This window comes from Triticum urartu, chromosome 3A (assembly GCF_056163025.1).
Source record: "Triticum urartu cultivar PI428250 chromosome 3A, HENAU_Tu73, whole genome shotgun sequence".
NCBI classification, from domain to species: Eukaryota; Viridiplantae; Streptophyta; class Magnoliopsida; order Poales; family Poaceae; genus Triticum; species Triticum urartu.
The window spans coordinates 4627715-4646513 of record NC_141875.1 but is presented as its reverse complement, the minus strand read 5'-3'; the positions used below and the strand labels follow the sequence as shown (position 1 = coordinate 4646513).

At 46.3% G+C, this 18799-nt stretch overlaps 2 protein-coding genes and 1 pseudogene across 14 annotated transcripts; 2 read left to right on the top strand and 1 right to left on the bottom strand.

Moving 5' to 3' along the window:
• Nucleotides 1-4155: 4155 nt before the first annotated feature.
• LOC125542209 (L-type lectin-domain containing receptor kinase IX.1-like) lies at nt 4156-6274 on the top strand (annotated as a pseudogene).
• A 2900-nt stretch (nt 6275-9174) lies between these two features.
• Nucleotides 9175-12563, top strand: LOC125542252 (wall-associated receptor kinase 2-like). Its single transcript, XM_048705213.2, has 3 exons — nt 9175-10189; nt 11050-11220; nt 11383-12563. The coding sequence occupies exons 1-3, from the start codon at nt 9238-9240 to the stop codon at nt 12546-12548; spliced, it is 2289 nt and encodes a 762-aa protein (XP_048561170.2). The 5' UTR covers nt 9175-9237; the 3' UTR covers nt 12549-12563.
• Nucleotides 12564-13145: 582 nt separating this feature from the next.
• On the bottom strand, nt 13146-18206 carry LOC125542253 (LIMR family protein Os06g0128200). Of its 13 annotated transcripts, none has more exons than XM_087545838.1 (11): nt 17674-18204; nt 17099-17256; nt 16696-16845; nt 15920-16095; nt 15681-15804; nt 15343-15542; nt 15115-15237; nt 14782-14851; nt 14377-14488; nt 14230-14295; nt 13146-13383 (listed from the first exon to the last, which is right to left on the bottom strand). In XM_087545838.1, exons 6-11 carry the CDS (start codon nt 15418-15420, stop codon nt 13344-13346), a joined length of 489 nt encoding a protein of 162 aa, XP_087401964.1. In that variant the 5' UTR covers nt 15421-15542; nt 15681-15804; nt 15920-16095; nt 16696-16845; nt 17099-17256; nt 17674-18204; the 3' UTR covers nt 13146-13343. The 13 variants fall into 13 exon arrangements, 12 of the variants coding, with proteins under 12 accessions (XP_087401964.1, XP_087401957.1, XP_087401961.1 ...); XM_087545831.1 differs by having other exon boundaries at nt 15681-16095; nt 17674-17787; nt 17864-18204; XM_087545835.1 differs by having other exon boundaries at nt 15681-16095; nt 17712-17787; nt 17864-18204.
• Between the last annotated feature and the right edge of the window lie 593 nt (nt 18207-18799).

The window sequence follows — 18799 nt, the reverse complement described above, 5'->3', positions numbered from 1 at the left end:
CGCGAGTGCACTCGATATCTACAGAGATGGATTTGGTACCTACTATATATAGAGGGATCGATTTGCCAGCTTTTGTTTTTTTAGTGGAAGCTCTGTATGGCCAGCTTGAGCCACCAGGCGGAGGATCAATGTGGTATGTCTCCTAGCTTTGGATTTAGAATTTCTATGCTAGCGTATTGAATTCCATCAATGGAAATTATGGCATCGATAAATATTTATTTATTTATTTATGTTGTTGTTATATTGATTTGATCCTCGTAAATATATACAATGTGGAAAGGAGATTAGAGTACAAGGCAAGTCATTTTTTTTTGCGGGGGTAAAGGGAGTTTCATTACATATGAATAGAGTTACAGTCGAGGGGCCAAATGTCCTCGATACATAGTGGAGCCGAACCAAGCCGCACAGCCGTAGCTCGTTCGGACCGGCTATATTTCGCCAGACGATCGGCAACTCTATTTTGAAGTCTACTAATCTTTTGTGAAAAAAACTCCCTACTACCAAGCAGATCTTTGATTTCCAGAACGATATGACCGCATCGCGAGTGAACCAACGCACCATTAGTCAAGTTAGACAGGGCTTCCGAGGAGTCCGTTTGCACGACCACTGGAAGATCGGAATGTTGCATGGCCAAGGCCATACCCTGCATGATCGCATGTAGCTCAGCTTCGAGTGGATCGTTGCAATGAAAGATATATTGATACGCGGCCATCAAAATCTCTCCTTTTTCGTTCCTAAGCACCATCCCTGCTGCGGCAGAGCCATCCTCTTGGAGAAACGAACCATCAACCGAGAGCGCCACGATGCCCTGCGCCGGGACTGGCCATGGAGTTGCAGGACGCTCCATCGTGTGCCTCGGCCTATCCATATCCACAGTGGCCATCTTCCCCTTTAGGATATCTTCATTAGAATATCGGCCAGCTAACTTGATCGATTTGTAGTAGCTATCCAGGTACTCGACGGTAGACGGCACCGGGGGGGCTGCCTTCCCATGGGTCATATCATTCTGCAACTGCCAAATCCTCCAAACAAGCAGGATGAGAAAATCACGGACATCTTCAGAGCACCTGGCCAGCAAGGAAACCAGCCATTCTTTTCCATCAGAGATGATAAACTCGTCCCCAGGCAGTGGCCATCTTCGTCTCATATTTATCCAGAAAATTCTTGCATGGGTGCAGGTTACTAATGCATGGAAGGAGTCCTCCACCTCAACACCGGACAGGTGGACGTCGTAGATAGGTGTCTATAGGATTTACACAGCTGTGTAGCTAGTGTACCTGTCGCACACCTCCAAGCCGTAATCTTCATCTTCTGGGGGACCTTGGAGTTCCATATATAGTTCCATCTCAATCGGTTCCCCTCTGGGTTGGTACTAGATGCACCATTTGCAAAGGTATCGTTATGTTCGTAAGTGGCCAGCTTGTAAGCACTTCTTATAGTGAATTTGCCCCTCCTTTCCGGGTGCCAAGACAGAAAATCATCACGTTGGCGCGGCGAGGGTCTGATCTTTAGAATGTGCTCAATATCCATGTCCCAAAAAAACTCCCTCAGCCGATCATACCTCCATGCACCATTGTCATCAAGGAAATCAGAAACCCAGTTGAAACGACAATTCCGTTTAGGAGTGATTGGTCGGAATGAGTGAGGGCGCGGAATCCACGGATCTCGCAATGTCCAGATCATTGTACCATTACCAACACGCCATATGACCCCCTTCTTGATAAGCTCAAGGCCATGCATAACTTCTTTCCATACCTCCGAACTGGAGTTCGGGAAGACTATATCGAGAAACTGACCAGAGGGGTAGTATTTAGCTTTCAACAGACGCGCACATAAGCTATCTGGATTGTCGATGAGCCTCCAGGCCTGTTTGGCGAGTACAAAGTGAAGCGAGACCCGACTGGCAACATCATCAAGCACAAAGCGCGGCTGGTGGCGAAGGGATATGCACAGAAGCAAGGGGTTGACTTCGATGAGGTCTTCGCACCTGTTGCTCGGCTGGAGACAGTGCGCGTCCTGCTTGCCGTGGCTGCGCACCGGAGCTGGAGCGTGCACCACATGGATGTGCGCTCGGCCTTCCACAACGGTGAGCTGGAGGAGGAAGTGTATGTGTACCAGCCAGCAGGGTTCATCGACGACGACGACGACGCTCACAAGGTACTCAAGCTACGGAAAGCGTTGTACGGGCTCCGGCAGGCTCCACGGGCATGGGACGCCAAGTTGGACCTCACACTGCAGTCACTTGGGTTCGCGAGGTGTCAGTTGGATCATGCTCTGTACAGGCGCGGGGACGACTCAGATTTCCTGCTGGTGGGGGTGTACGTCGAAGATCTGATCATCACGAGCACCACTGCTGACGCTATTGAGGGTTTCAAGACCCACATGCAAGAACTTTTCCAGATGACAGATCTTGGATTGCTCAGTTACTATCTTGGCATCAAAGTGAAGCAAGAGCATGGCATGATCACTGTTTGTCAGTCCGGCTACGCAGCCGACATCTTGGAAGATGCAACCAGGTATTATAGCATTATTGGAAGACGCAGCCGACCCATGGAACATCGCCTGAAGGTTGTCAAGAACACTGGAGAAGCGGTCGATGCAACCAGGTATTATAGCATTATTGGGAGTCTGAGGTATTTGGTGAATACGCGTCCGGATATTGCATATGCTGTAGGAGTGGCCAGCAGGTTCATGGAAGAACCTGGGAAGCAGCACTGGGCGATCATCAGACAGATCTTGAGGTATGTTCGAGGCACAGTGAACTACGGGTGCACTTATAAGGCAGGAGAGGGAACTGTTCTGACAAGGTTCAGCGACAGCGACCATGCCGGCGATCTAACAGACAGAAAGAGCACAACAGGTCTGGTGTTCTTCTTGGGGCCTAGTGTCATCACTTGGTGCTCTCAGAAACAAAAGATCGTTGCTTTGTCTTCCTGTGAGGCTGAGTATATAGCAGCAGCTACGGCAGCAACTCAGGCTGTTTGGCTCAAAGGACTAGTTTTAGAAATGCTTGGAACAGAGAAGCAGAAAGTGCAGCTCAAGATTGACAACAAGTCAGCAATCGAACTAAGCAAAAATCCAGTGCACCATGAGAGGAGTAAACACAGTGATTTGAGGTATCACTACATCAGAGAGTGTGTTGAAGAAAGAAAAGTGGAGGTTGAGCATGTCCGAACTGAAGATCAGTTGGCTGATATACTGACGAAGTCACTCGGGCGTGCAAAGTTCACAGAACTCCGGTGCAGACTTGGGATCATTCAGGTCAAGGGAGAGCAACATGATTAGGGGGTGATTTGAAGTACAATCCTAATTGCTCGAGCGAATGCAACTCGTGAGCACATGGTGACGAGGATGTGTTTAAGGAGAAGGCGAGAGACCGAACGATTTTTCAGAATGGAGGTATTACGAAGGATGCATCAGGCCTGATATGTTTTTGCCCCTACGAATTTCAGAGTTTTTATGCTGTTAATATTCCGATTTTACCCTTCAACAGAAAATACTACCCTGCTTTAGCCAAAAATACTCCACAATTTGAGCAGTAGTATTGGTTAATCTTGTCCGTTCAATGGATAAAATGGATGGCTCTTATTACTTTGATCTACTGTAAAAGGTCTCTTTTAGAGCTCGTGCTATAGCCTGCTGGAAGTCTACAACCCGCTTCTCTTCTCTCTCCTCTTCTCTCTCTTCCAAGTCAGCAACAATATAATATTTAAATCCTTCCAGCCGCTTATGTCACCTTATTATACTTGCTATTAAAATGAAGCTAGCTAGCTCTCGCAAGTCCTCAGCCCGTCACCATCCCTTCTCAACCCCCCAGCCGAATAGCAACAGGGTGTGTTTGGTAGGGTGTATGAAGGGTGCATGAGAGCAAAAGTTCCCTTCTCGGCCCACTTTTGGGTGTTTGGTAGAGTGTATGAAGGGTGCATGAGTCCACACTAGTTTAGCACAAATACACTAGGAGCATGCATGAGGAGAGCATGCATGAGGAGGGGTGTTGAGGTGAGCATGCATGAAGAGGGAACAACTATGCTGAGATAAGAACGCAACCAAACACACCCACAATGGCCCGTCACCATCCCTTCTCAACCCCCCAGCCGAATAGCAACAATGGCTACTGTAATAACGAGTCCTCTTCATCACATTCTCTCTGTCTCCATGTACATCATTTGTCTCTTCTACTCACTATCGTTGCAAGTCATCAGTGCACCACCGGGCCTGGCTACCGCGCTCTCCTTCAACTTCAACTTCCCCAGTTCTGCCTCCGGCATCCTCTGTGACACGGAGCTCATGTGCAAGCGTGATGTGCGCATAGGCTCCCACGCCATCGACCTAACAAAGAACAAGATCAAAGGCAACTTCTTCGTCGTCGGCCGGGCTTCGTATCATACGCGCTATTGGTGCCACTTTGGGACAACGCCACTGGCGAGGTGGCTAGCTTCTCCAACTTCACATTCCAGTTCAGCCTGAAAAATGAGACAGACGAGATGCTTAGAGCATCTCCAGCCGTTGGCACCCCCAAAAACATCACCAAACCAAAAAAGTTGGTGTCTTGGGGGTCATCCGGCGAAATAAAAAGGGCATCTTCCCAGTCACACCTCACCCTAAGCAAAAGTTTGTGAGAAGAATAATTAAGTGGGCCAAGAAAAAGGACATATGATGAGACACGATTCGCCGAAACTTGTGCCGGCGCCCCCAAGAGACCCCAGCGCGCCGGGTTTCGCCTAGGTTTGCCGGCGCTATTTTAACGTCCTGGGGGGCGTTGGGGACGTGGTTGGGCCGTTTTTCGGCGAAAAATGCCGTCCAAACCTAAAACCGAGCTTAAAAAGGTGTCCTGAGGGGCGTCCTGGGGAGGCTAGTGGAGATGCTTTTAGTCTCTGTAACTTAAGCTTCACACCCAACGACAAGTTGGTCGCTCGACTCCAGATGGACAGTGATGAGTCGGTTTACAATGTAAACACGTCCGTGGACATAAAATGGAATTGCCCCAGAAAGTTTCAGTCGGCTCCGCTGCATCAACTGGCACGTGCTTCGAGTTGCATGAAGTGTTGTCTTGGCCGTTTAACTCCACTCTAGATGATGTCACGATGGCTACAAGTGCCCATGCTAGTACCTTCCACAGTAGTAGCATTTCTCGTGTTGCTCTGCGTCGTTGCCATTGTAATCCATCCGCGACGCGTGTGGGAGAGGTTAGATGATTCCGACGATGAAGAACGTGAGCAAGCTGAGTTCGAGAGAGGAGTAGGCCCTAGAAGGTACCGCTACCGTGAGCTGGCCGCTGCCACCAAGGACTTTGCAGAGGAGGGGAAGCTCGGGCGAGGGGGCTTCGGTAATGTCTACCGAGGCGACAACCTTAGTGACCATGACCGCCTGGTGGCCATCAAGAAGTTGTCTGCAGAATCATCTTCGCAGGGGAGGAAAGAATTCGTGTCGGAGGTGAAGATCATAAGTCGGCTGAGGCACCGGAACCTTGTGCACTTGCTAGGCTAGTCCGACAGCCGCAAGGGGCTCCTGCTCATCTACGAGCTCGTTCCTGAAAGCAGCCTCGAGCGACACATATACAGCACTAGTCGTGTCCTCAGGTGGTCAGAGAGGTACAAGATCATCCTTGGTCTAGGATCTGCACTACGTTATCTCCACACAGAGTGGGATCAATGTGTGCTGCATGGCGACATCAAACCCAGCAACATACTACTTGACTCGTTATGCAATACCAAGCTCGCGGATTTCAGGCTGGCGAGGCTCGTGGAGCATGGTGCAGGGCCACGAACCACCAAGGTCATCTGGGCACCGCGGGGTACATAGACCCGGAGTTCATCCGCACCCGTCGGCCGAGCACCGAAGCCGATGTCTACAGCTTTGGTATTGTCCAGTTGGAGGTCGTGTCCGTTCAGCACCCAGACATGGAAATAGAGCAGTCAGGCGACAAATTCATTCCATTACTCAGGTGGATCTGGGATCTGTACGAGAAGGGAGCCATTGTTGAAGCGGTGGATGAGAAGCTAAAGGGAGTAAACTGGCAGCAGTTGCTCGATGATGACGGCAACTATAAGTGGCATATTCACCGCGCGATTGTCGTGGGGCTCTGGTGCACGCACCCCTGCCCGTGTGCGCGGCCATCGCTCATGCAGCTCATGAATGTCTTGCAGTCCAAGGATGTCACGCTGCCAACCCTGTCACGGCCGAGATCCGGCGTCTCCCTTGGAATGCATGGAGACAATGCATTGTCATCAGCCAATGTTTGCAGCGGGTGTCTTGGGCAATAAATGGCAGATGACCAAATTTACTTTTTACTTTACTTTAGAGTTTGTGATATAACGAAGGGTCACTAACAAAAGAAGCTTCGCCGCCTCCTGAAACTGGTGCCATCGTCTTGCTATATGGTCATTTAGGGTTGATGTTCTTGCAGTTCTCATGTTCCAGTTTTTCAGTAATGTCGTGAGTGAGACGTGGCAGAGTTGTACATATAAGTGTATGTATCGATGTATGTACTACTACTACCACGCAACCCCCTCCTGGTCGCGTCCTAGAGGCGTGTGGGCAATGGGGGTGGGAGGCTCCTGGGTCCATCGGCCAATGCTTTGGCTAGAGTTACGTTAAGAAACTTACGAATTATAGTTACGGGCCTCATCTTATTGGGTCACGTTGGGCCCCCCACTGGAAATCAGGGAGAGAGAGTTTAGCTGGGGGAGGACACGTATGTCCGTACGACGAGTCCGTAGCGAGTAGTCCGTAAGTGTAGGATTTTTGGCCTCCGACTCCATCTTGTCCCGAAACTTCCTCAAATAATTTTCTCTGTTTCTCTGGTCCTTGGAAATTTGTTTTATCTGAAAAGTCCAAAAATAGAAAGGAAAATTTTCATGTGACACTGAATTATAATTATATCATTGGATAAGAAAACTATATATAGATACATCTAGAAGGTATCAGCCAGCCAGCATTTGAAAATTTGTACACTATACATTTACTCTCAGGCCTTGGAACACCAGCAACAGGCTATTTCCTTATGTTTGACCCTTCATGCCCGTGCAACAATGGGCTTCAAGCTCCACCACTGATTGTCGGTAACACATATGGACATTATTGGTAACTCTAACAGTACCGCATGATAACTTTCGACCGAAAAGACCATTGAAATGTTGCAAAAAAAAATCATTTTTCATGCCCGGTAGCTTGTGCGTGAAGAGCTTGGTAACTTGCATAGCTTGTTATCATTTGACCCCAAGAAAAGTCGTATGTACTCCCTCCGTTCCTAAATAGTTGTCTTTTTAGAGATTTCAAATGAACTGCCACATATGGATGTATATAGACATATTTTAGAGTGTAGATTCACTCATTTTGCTTCATATATAGTCACTTGTTGAAATCTCTAAAAAGCAAATATTTAGAAACGGAGGGAGTACATACTAACTTTTGTCACGAGGTATTTAATGGTAAAAATGGATTAAGAATCAGGAAACAGTTTACATTTTTGAAATAGGATTAAATCTTGCTGACATCAGCGGCTTTGTCTTCTTTTGGGAGTATAGGCGCAAAATCCTTCGGCACTTCCCCTATTCTCACAACAGTCGTTATATATAGCAAGCTCCCCATATAAATAGCATCACTGTTATTGAAGATTTACAGTTGATGATTGATGTCTGATTGTCTATCTAGTTCCTCCCACTTGAGCAGACTGGAAACTTGAGGAAGGGCCGTGCGGCCGTGCGTGACAAGTCCGCTTGACCAGGCAAGGAAAGGAAGGGACGACTGCGAGTCGTCGCCCGCGTCCCCGCGGGAGACCTGCGCTAGCTAGCAAGACAGTAACTGTAACCGCGTTGATATCGATCATTTGTGACATTTCTCCCATGCACCTTCGTTGATGGATGCTTCCCTGGCCCAACCGTACTGTGATTGAAATTTTCAATAGCTTGCATGACTTAACAGCACACCTGGAAGCAGTCACGTACGTACTTCCATGGCCAGCTGGAGTAGACTGACGGAGTACACTGTCTTATAGTAGTGAAGTCATGTGCTACCGTCTAGTATACCAGTGGCTTGCATCAGTATCATTGGAATATTCAGGCCATGATGTTGCCTGGTTTGAACAACTTTTGTTGGCTACTCCAGTGTAATTGGAATATTCATTCATTCATTCATTCATTCATTCACCGTTTACTTTGAGAGAGTATCCGGTGACACGGGAGGCTAGGTGCTCCCATGATACGAGATGACGCGACCCATTGGATCTGAAATCCAAAAGTTAGACCATAAGCTCCTGAATTTTTTTAGAAAAGACCTCCAGAAATCTGATGTTCACGTGCAAGTCTCGGAGCTCGTCCTGTGACCCTTGGATTTCATATCCAACAACCCAGGTCGTCTCATATCATGTGATGCATGGGAGCACGTAACCTTCGGTATCACCTCATACTTTCTCCCCTTAGGCTGGTTGTAATGGTAGTGTCATATCTAGTATCATGCATACTAACTAGGCAATTTTGATGAGGTGTCATAAAATTAAATAAAGAAAGAGAGAATTGGGTATCATATCATAATACTGTTTAAATGTTATGCTACTATGTGTCATGCATGACAATAAGTAAAGTACTACATACATGATACTACTAACATATGGTACTGTGAATTAGGGAGGTAGTATCATACACTAGTATCATATGCATGATACTAGTATACGATACTCTACAGGCTTACTTTTCTCACATCCAAGTCATCATCGGCCGCCGGCTGGATGAGACAGGATTTTCAGCATCCGGGTGCCCTACCCCCTCTATGTACAGTAAATTCAAAACAAATTCAAAAACAATCAAAAAAATCTGAAACTTTGGGACATCAAACATCATGAAACTTTTGATGATCTTGCAAAGTTTTAGTTAAAAATAACATTCGAAGAGCACTCAAATAAAAAAAACAAAATCATTGTTCAAAGTTTATGTACATTTTTAGCAATGATTTTGTTTTTTTCTGTGAGGGCTCCACGAAGATTATTTGTTGCTGAAACTTTGCAGGAACATCAAACCTTTTATAATCTTTGATCCCTGAAAGTTTCAGATTTTTTTGATAGTTTTTTAATGTTTTATGAATTTACTGTTGATGAGGGTGTAGTGGCATTTGGGAGCTGTTAGACATTTCTCTCGGCTGGATTGGGTCATTACATATTACTACTACTTAAACAACTCGTACCCAGAGCATGCCGTCCCCAGCGACGCGCGCAGCAACGCAAGCAAGCCCTCCATCCACTCCATGCCGTCCCACAGATCAGCAGCTGCTTCTCTACTGGCAGTATGGCTCTGCCTCGACGTAGCACTGCTTGGAGTTGGAGCAGCACCGCCGGCACCGCCTAGGCCTAGCAGCAGGTGCCAGAGAGAATGCGGCGGCGTAGACATCCCTTACCCGTTCGGCATCGTCGGGCCCGGGCCCGAATCGCCCGATCCCGACAACTGTGCCATGCCTGGCTTCGGCCTGACCTGCAACGAGACCGGGGTTAATGGTGGCCGCACGCCATTTTATTATGACCTGGAGGTCGTCGACGTCTCGCTGCAACAGGGTCAGGCCCGGATGAAGATGAGCATCTCCACCTACTGCTACAACAACGCCACCCAGGGCATGGACCCCGTCCCGTGGGGGCTCAACCTCACGGGCACGCCCTACAGGTTCGCCGACACCAACAAGTTCACGGTCATCGGCTGCCAAACGCTGGCGTACATCATGGGCGAGCAAGCCGGCGATTACACGAGTGGGTGCGTGGCCATGTGCCAGCGGGGAGGCTACGGCGATGTGAGGTCGGCCCTCAGCAACGGCTCCTGCTCCGGGATAGGGTGCTGCCAGACTGCCATCCCCAGGGGGCTGCAGTACTACGAGGTGAGCTTCCCCTACACCTTCAACACCACGGAGATCCACGACGTCAGCCCCTGCAGCTACGCCGTGCTCATGGACGTGTCCAACTTCACCTTCCAAACGACCTACGCGACCTTGCCGGGGTTCAACACCACCTACGGCGGAGTAGCGCCGCTGGTGGTGGATTGGGTTGTCGGAGAGGAGAGGTGCGACGCGGCGCGCAAGAACTCGTCCTACGCCTGTGTCAGTGACCACAGCGAGTGCTTCGACTCGCTGAATGGACCAGGCTACATCTGCAACTGCTCCAAAGGCTTCCAAGGCAATCCTTACCTGCAAGATCCAGAGCACGGATGCAAAGGTACGTAGAAACTCAAAACAATATATATGGCTAATACTCATCTATATATCTATATGAGAGTTAATAGAGTATCATCTACTTCTCTGTCATTTGAATTTACGGCGTAGATTTCAGTGGATTTATTTTTCCATTTGATTGATTCTGTTTTTTATTTTCGGTTTTCGGTTTCATTCTTTCAACACTCCACATGGCTATACTTACACGTCCGTCTAGAGCGCACAACTGCTTGCCCATCGGTGATGCGTAATTGCCATTAAACGTCCACCAATTTATTTATTTATTTGATATTTTTTTGTCTTTTTCCATGGCGCAAGCAACTACACTTGCACGTCCGTCAGCCCACGTGCAACTTCAGTTGCACCCCATGCATCTGCGTGCAACTATAGCTGCGAATCTGCAGCAGATGTGCACAACTGCATGTCCATTGGCCGCGTGCAACCGCGGTGTGCGTCCACCGAATGTGTGCAACTATATTTACCATTTTTAAGAAATACAGTAATAATATCAAGACACAAAAAATAAGTGAAAGAAGAAGAGAAAAGGGAACAACAACAAAATCCCGTGTTGATGTCACCTAGATGAGATTTAGTTAATTCTCGTCTAGACGAGAGCTAGCCACACACCTCATCTAGATAAAAATTAACAGCCTTATCTTATCAATCAGATCTAGCAATCTAAGATTAATTACACATGTAAGTGAAAGATCCTTACTCAATCTTGTAGGAGTATACCGTTGATGGGGAAATTAAAAAAATCTTTACAGAAAATAACAGAGCTTTGTGTTGTTTCCTATCATTTTTTTACCTATACTAACTAGATGATTGGCAATAAAAAATAATTAATTTGATCTTTGGTGGCAGATATTAACGAGTGCATGGACCTGGCGAAATACCCTTGCAATGTGCCTGGAACTTGCCAAAATTTTCTTGGCGGATTCGAGTGTCGTTGCCCCAAGCATACCAAAGGCGACGCCCAAAATGGGACGTGCGAGGGAAACCGCACATTTGGTCTTGGAGAAAAACTCGGTATTGGTACGTCCACATCTCAAATCACAATATATCAACATTATACCACAGCAGTGTCTTTAATTTCACGTTAGTGCAAATTAATTCAATCTTTTAGTCAAATAAAAAAACATGTTATCTTTCACCCCAAATGAGAAATGATGACTAACCGTGGCATCTACTCTTCAGGAGCCTTTGGCGTTGTTTTGGTTGGCCTGGTTTGTATCCTCGCAGTAGAAATCATCCGTCACAAAAGGAGTATCAAAAGACAAGCTCTGATTAGACAGAGTGACGAATACTTTCAACAGCACGGAGGCCAGATACTGTCAGAAATGATGGGGGTAGAGCGTAACATCGGGTTCACCATCTATGCTAGAGGAGCGATCGATGCAGCAACAAACGGGTTCGACAAGGAGAACATCATCGGGGAAGGAGGGCAGGGGACCGTGTACAAGGCGGTCCTCGACGTCGAAGGCAAGGACACACTTGTGGCAGTAAAAAGATGCAAGGAGGTGGACGAGAGCAAGAGGAAGGACTTCGTGCAGGAGTTGGTGATACTCGGCCGCGTCGACCATCCCAACATCGTCAAGCTCCTCGGTTGCTGCCTGCAGTTCGAGGTGCCTATCTTGGTCTACGAGTACGTGCAGAACAAAACCCTGCTGGAGCTACTGCATAGCCAGCCGACCTCGTGCCGCGCCATGCTGGGGACCCGTCTGAGGATCGCCGCGCAGGCCGCTGGAGCGCTGGCGTACCTGCACTCGCTGGCGCACCCGATACTCCACGGCGACGTGAAGCCCGCCAACATCCTGCTCGGTGACGGCTGGGTCGCCAAGGTGTCTGACTTCGGCTGCTCCACCATCGATGAGAAAACCCAGGTGGTGGCCAGAGGCACACCGGGCTACGTTGACCCAGAGTACCTGCTTGAGTACCAGCTCACGGACAAGAACGACGTCTACAGCTTTGGGGTCCTCCTTCTGGAGCTCCTAACCGGGAAGAAGCCGCTGTCAAAGCAACGGAAGAGCCTCATGGTGATGGTTCAAGAGTCTATGGGGGATGGCACGCTCCATCAACTCTTTGACAGGGAAATAGTCGATGATGCTAGCATGGGAGTGGCCGTTCAGGCTGCAGAGCTGGCGACTCGATGCTTAGTTATGCCGGGGAATAGGAGGCCGGCGATGAGGTGCGTTGCTGAGGAGCTCCATCAATTGGCAGACCAAGTGCAGCAGCCGTTGGTTTTGGAGTGTCATAGCCTCACTATCAAAGATATGGAGAGCTCCATGTCATCTGAGAGTGACACCACCGGGGTTTTCAGCCTTGAAAAGAAAGCCGCATTGAGCATAGAATTCGCTAGGTGATATCATGAGAAACATATTAGAAACGATTTGCTAGCTATACGATCCATGGTTGTATCACGTTTGTAGGTCGTTGCTATGAAATCCACCTTAAGCTTAGCACCAAATAATTTACGTATTTATAAGCACTCACTTGACCTCCTACGTATGTAAAGCAGGTTTGCAACAATTTTAATTTGCTACAGTTTAAATATATTGTCTGCCCTCTCTTCATCAGCTCATATGTTCAGATGACATGACTGGAGCATGAATTCAATATCCAATTAGAGCCAATAGGTCTCCAGTTCAAGACCATGTTAACATCATGCTAAAGGAAATGATTATGCGGCCTACATCAATCTCATGTCTAAGGACTAAAAGAAAGCCTAGATATGAGGGCGGTGCTGAAACATATATTGTCTTTGTCTCTCCATTAATTCGGAGTTTTGGATGAGCTAGCTAGAGTCGTGAATTCAATACTTGCACTATTTGGTGGTACACTAGGGGTTGGGGCGCGCCCATGGCGCGCCTCCTGAGAGGAAGTTGGAGCGTTGGAGGGACCCGCCCCTTCCACTTTCTTGTTTGTACCACGAGTGTTATTTTCGGTTGGTTCCTTCAATGTGTGGCAACAAGAAATGGTTCTGCTATTATTCTTCCTATAGACTAAAATATCTGAGAAAGTGCAGGCATGAATAATAACACATCTCAACTCAAATTTTAGCTTCTAGCTTGTACACATCAACCCTGCACACAACTGCTACCTCCACTCAGGCTTAATCCATCTTAGTAAGAAATTAAGTTTGGTTAAGCAAGCATCACTCAGGCATACAATCTTCTGCACCTTTTGTACTTGCACCATCTGGGGAAGAGAGGTAACATGTTAGCATGTTCACAAGAGCTGAGACATTTCGGTTAAGCAACCATCACTCGAAAAAATAAACAAGTAGCATGTGTCTACATTAATAATCATATAATCTGCACCAAATAATAAAGAGTGGTTAAGAGAAAATGGCAGTTATTTTCGAATTATTATCTTCGCATAAAGAATAAGCCAAGTACCAGCAGCCAACAGTGATACCCATGATGGTTCAAGCAACAACTTCAGGTTGATAGTTCTACTGACTGCATGCTGGTTCAAGACTTACTTGTAGAGATACTTAATTAATTCCACAAAGAGACTGCAGCGTGTGGCCAAAAATCTCCTGAGCTGTAGTTGCTTGTGCATAGTACGCAAAAGCTGTCTCGCAGAACTGAAACACATTGCTAAGTACACAAGCACGGAAATTCAAGAGAGGACTTCTTAAAGAACAAGTAGTTTGCGTTCATACAGAGGCCATTATTCACCCACGAAGCAGTGACCGTAACTATGGCACAGTTATAGCAGAGGATTTGGACCCAGGCCCAAGTTATATACCCATGCTAAATCAATGCTTCAGGGATGTGCACTTCCAAGTATTCACTATTACTGACTAATAACAGAAACTACTGTCCTAATGCTTTGTGGAAACAACTTCTTTAGATCTGCCACGTATCTCCACTACATTCTTTAATTCTTGTAAATTTACAGCCTTCAAACATTTCATTGCAAGTTACAGTAAGACATGGTCGGACCCTTCCCCAGACCCTGCGCAAGCAAGAGCTACATGCACTGGGGCTGCCCTTACAGTAAGACATGGACTTCTAACAGAAGACATCGGTAGCATACCTGATGGAACAAAGTAGGATCAGTCCAACATTAAACAGAAAAGAGTTCATCAGCGTTCCTCCCCATCTGAAACAAGTTAAATGTTTCTTATTAAATGTCAAAAAAGGACAGCGCAAAGAAAATAGTGTCATGGCACGAGTCAACTACTTCATTGGGTGAATGCTGATGAAAACTAATTTCAGGCCAAGCATCATTTCTCCAGCAATCACTGCGATGAGGAGATAGCAGAAGAATGCAAAAGCAGCAGTCCCAGGCAGACCTGGTACACAAAACAAAAGATTAATCAGTTTACACAAAAAAAGATTAATCAGTTTATTCACAGAGAGGATAACTGGTTAAGTTGAGAACAATATCAAGGATCAGAAATGTACCCCAAACACTGTCCAGCTTTATGAAGATCTCATTCAGGAAAGAAGATACAATTATATGATAATATGTGCTACCCAAGCAATCGATACAATTAATCTAAGATTATAAATAATTGTCAGACGAACCCAATTGCAAATCATTAGACTGAATGAATGTACGGTTCAGATACATATTTACACTTACCCAACAATGCCGAATATGAGTTTTCCAATGTAATCAAGCAATGTAAAAGCCCAGGTAGCCTCAGCCTGCACTATAATGGATGTCAAGACAAGAGTAAGTGACAACCATAAAAAACAATGAATATAAGAATTCACAAGTTACATCTCTTCTAGAGCATTCATGTAAATTTCCAAAAGTAACAACTGCTAATAATTAAGATGGAAAGTTAAACATAATATTAGTTAATAGCATAACAGAACATCACAGAAAGATGTACAATATATTAAAGAGAATGGTTCATATGAATACAATTAAAGATTCAAAGCATATCATCGGTTTGAAGGACAAGCATACCTTCTCGACAGCCTTCATGTTTTTGCGCCATTTTCTGCCTTTGTTCCCACTTCTCTCTTCTTGGTGAAGGGCTTCCGATGCCTTCTTCAATTCCTTGGCCTTCTTACCTAATTCAGTAGCTTCCTGAAGGACACATTTTCAAGCTCAAGGTCAGATCGATATCTAAATCACACAATAATTACGTCACCAACTCCATACTGAAAACAAAGAGAGAGGCGGAGAGGGCACCTTGTCCATGGGGTTGGCACCATGGTCAGAGCCATAGCGAGCACCCCCTCCCTCTTCACGCGGCTTGAACCTGCACATCGAGCCGCTCTCGCCGCTGTGGCCCAGACCTGCTGCTCGATCTGGAGCGAGGGTGGCAGCAGCTGTTTCCTTGTCACTCGCAAGTTCCAAGGCTTAGGGAGCATGTGTTTAGTTGAATTGATCTGCATCCATGTGTTGCATATTAGCCAGAACTGAGCCTTGTCAGGTTAATTGGATGCTTGGCCTCCACGTGTGAAAGCCTGGGGTGTGTGAGCCAAGCCAAATCATACCACAGATGACCATGTTCTCTTTGACTGTACCTGATCAATCTCAGAACATCCGATGCTTTGGAAATTTCTGGTGACGTATATACACTTCGCTTGCATCAGTTTTCCTCAACGCAAGTTGTCGAACTCATATGTTTTCTCTAACTCTGTGCAAAGACTATAGCAACAGCGGTGCCTCACGGCCCGATAATACAGTTATTCTGAAGAACTATAATCCCTAGATTATAAGGAGCATGCATATGATCTGAGAGAAGTCAGTGGTGAATACATACCTCGGTGATGGACCAGTCGATGACCAAGGAGCTCACCAGGATGTATGTCCTGGTCTGCAAGGTCAGTAGCTTGTGTGCAGTAGCAATAAGAACAGAGAGAGACACCGTGGGAAGCACTTGTCACCTCGGGGAAGCTCCAGAGGATGCCTGATGATGAGGCACGGACTACTCTCTAACTACAGATGCAGCAAACCAGTGAGATCGCATCACCAATACATCTCCATCTAAAAAAACCTCTGTCTTTCAATCTATGAAATAAATGTACACCTAAAATGTGTCATGCGTCATCCTTTATTTTTATGTACCCAATAGAAACCCTGAACACAAGCGACATCAAACACTATGTGCATACCATCAAACTAAGTAAGAGACATCTACAAAATTTAAGAGCTAGAATGGACGGACTTCCCAGAACATAGTTTATGTAACTTGAGAAAAAACTGGTGCCAACAGACAAACAATCACTTCAATTTGATTTTATCAACCCAGGTTCTTTGCAAAATTGCAAAAAAGGGATATTAGATAAAGGAAACTAATGCACCAGAAACTGGAAATTTATGCAATAATTCCAAATCTTTTAATGTGATCAAGTATGACAAGCCTTGGAACAAGGGGGATATTCATAACTCTGACTGCACTGGAGGATAATGCAAGACATATGTATTTTTTCATCAATTGAATGGTAAATTTCAGTAAGCATATGGCCATTTTGTTATAGAAAAGATTGATTCTTTTCGGTAATTGCAGGAACTCAATGGAATATTAAAAACATGTACCTTTCATTTTTAAAAGGCAATGTTTCATCAGTCAGAAGACCCTTCTTGAAATTCTTTTCATAGTTTTGAAGTCCTAATTGGTTCAACATATTATTTCAGAATAGTTAATATCTTCATTGTGTGTCTTTGTCTTTGAGAATTTCTGCCAACCTAAAATCGAGATAGATTGACCATAAGAATTAGAGCAGTACAACAACAATGGATAAACTGAGGATAGATTGCCCTATCATACTGATATATAACTGTGAAGTTGCAATGCGATGTGAAAGGCTAAAACCTAGAGACATAATTCAAGTGGAACAAAATGGTTTTCATTCGTAGGAAACATGTACAACTATACTGCAAAAGCCATACCAGCTGTAGTTGCGTTAACAACTGGATTTGGGGTTCTCATTCCACTTACAATGGAGAATTGAGCGCCAGAAACCAAAGCTGCTGCCATGCTATAGAAAAGAGTGTTGGTTGATCATGTAGTTGAATAAAATACGCAGATTGCAGTTGTATATGTCCTTCAAGTACTGAATGATTGTCATCCTTGTTCCTCTGTCATCAACAGGATATCTAACAACAACAAAATAACATGACTAAAACAACATTAGAGAGAGAAAGTAACCACCATGCATTAATGCTAAAAGGACACTATAGGGTAAACATGCATATGGGAAATTGCACGGGTACCATTTTACACACTAAAACAGACCATCACTATGTTACAGAAATAAAATGCATGAGCCTCAGGTAGAATGATGTATACAAAGCTACTGACATACCCAATGCCTCACACACCAACACCAACAAACAATCAACAAAGGCCCCAAGTCTATAAGCCACATCTTTCCAGCAAGACAATGGGCTGGTTTGTTGTTCTAGAACATAGAGAGTTGTGATGACGGCTGGACTAATCGGATAGGATTTTAGTCCTAGCGCCCAGGGTTGGCGCCTAGCGTTGGGGATACCCTAAGGGGATGAAGAACGCACCCAGGAGTTGGTTTTGGGAGGCGAGGAGGGGTTCGTACCTCCTGCCTGCTCAGTCCCCATGGCCAAAGAAGGGCTAGGATTGGGGCTGCTTCACGATAAGAGAGAGATGCTCTCCTGCAGCAGAGAAGAAAGGAGCTTCATGAACAGAGAATCAACTCCAAATCGAAAACAAAATTGATGGAGAGGGCACCTTGTCCATGGCGTCGGCACGAGAGTAAGAGCCGCAATGAGCACCGACCTCAAGCGTCTTGAATCTACATCGGGGCACTCACACCGTCGTGGCCGTGGATCCGAACCTGCTGCTCGATCTGGGGCAAGGTGAAGGGGATGAGCTCACTGGTGGTGGGGATAATATGAGCGCAGGGAGAGAGGGCTGGGTTGCAGGCTGTTGGGGTGGGCTCTGGTGGCGGCGGCGGCGGCTGTGGCGGAGGGCTGTGGTGAATGGCGGCGGCGGCGGCGGACGAGGAAGAGGGAGATGGAGAGGGAGAGGAGGCAACGAATAGGGAACGTGGCACGTGGGCTAGCTCCCTGCGTTTCCACCTTATCCGGTAAAAAGTATCGGCACAGTAAATCAGGACAGGTGGAACGCGCGAGCAGGCGCTATTGTCGCGCCTGTTAAAGGGTTTAATTAGCCAGAATTTTGTCAACTACAATAAGTACTCCTTCCGGACAGATTTACAAATACGATTCAAAATTTCCTTTGAACGAAGGTTTGTCTCATATCCCCATAACTTGACTCTAATAATGAGGTGGTGGGTGCAACCCATGAAATCTTATCTATATATCTACTATATACAATTAAAATCATAGTTCAGATTAAGTATACACGCACCATATGAAAAGTGTGGCCCAGATTTATGGGAAGGATAATAGCAAAGACGATGTAAGCAAGAATTTCACAAAATCATTCCCTATATGTACAAAATGGTTCATCATAGTTTCACTAGTGCAGAACCGGGCAATAGCACCGGTTCGTAAGGCCCTTTAGTGCCAGTTCAGGAACCGGCACTAAAGCCCCCCCCCCCCTTTAGTACCGGTTCAGCACGAACCGGTGCTAAAGGGGTACCACGTGGCACGAGCCAGCTCCGGGGGCCGGGAGCCCTTTAGTACCGGTTGGTAAAACCAA

Coding starts and splice junctions, on each gene's coding strand:
- LOC125542252 (XM_048705213.2), top strand. CDS start 9,238: ATGCCGTCCCACAGATCAGCAGCTGCTTCTCTACTGGCAGTATGGCTC. Junction 10,190..11,049: donor TCCAGAGCACGGATGCAAAG/GTACGTAGAAAC, acceptor CTTTGGTGGCAG/ATATTAACGAGTGCATGGAC. Junction 11,221..11,382: donor TGGAGAAAAACTCGGTATTG/GTACGTCCACAT, acceptor TCTACTCTTCAG/GAGCCTTTGGCGTTGTTTTG.
- LOC125542253 (XM_087545833.1), bottom strand. CDS start 15,420: ATGTGCAGGTTCAAGCCGCGTGAAGAGGGAGGGGGTGCTCGCTATGGC. Junction 15,238..15,342: donor GTGCCAACCCCATGGACAAG/GTGCCCTCTCCG, acceptor TGTGTCCTTCAG/GAAGCTACTGAATTAGGTAA. Junction 14,852..15,114: donor ACATGAAGGCTGTCGAGAAG/GTATGCTTGTCC, acceptor CATCCATTATAG/TGCAGGCTGAGGCTACCTGG.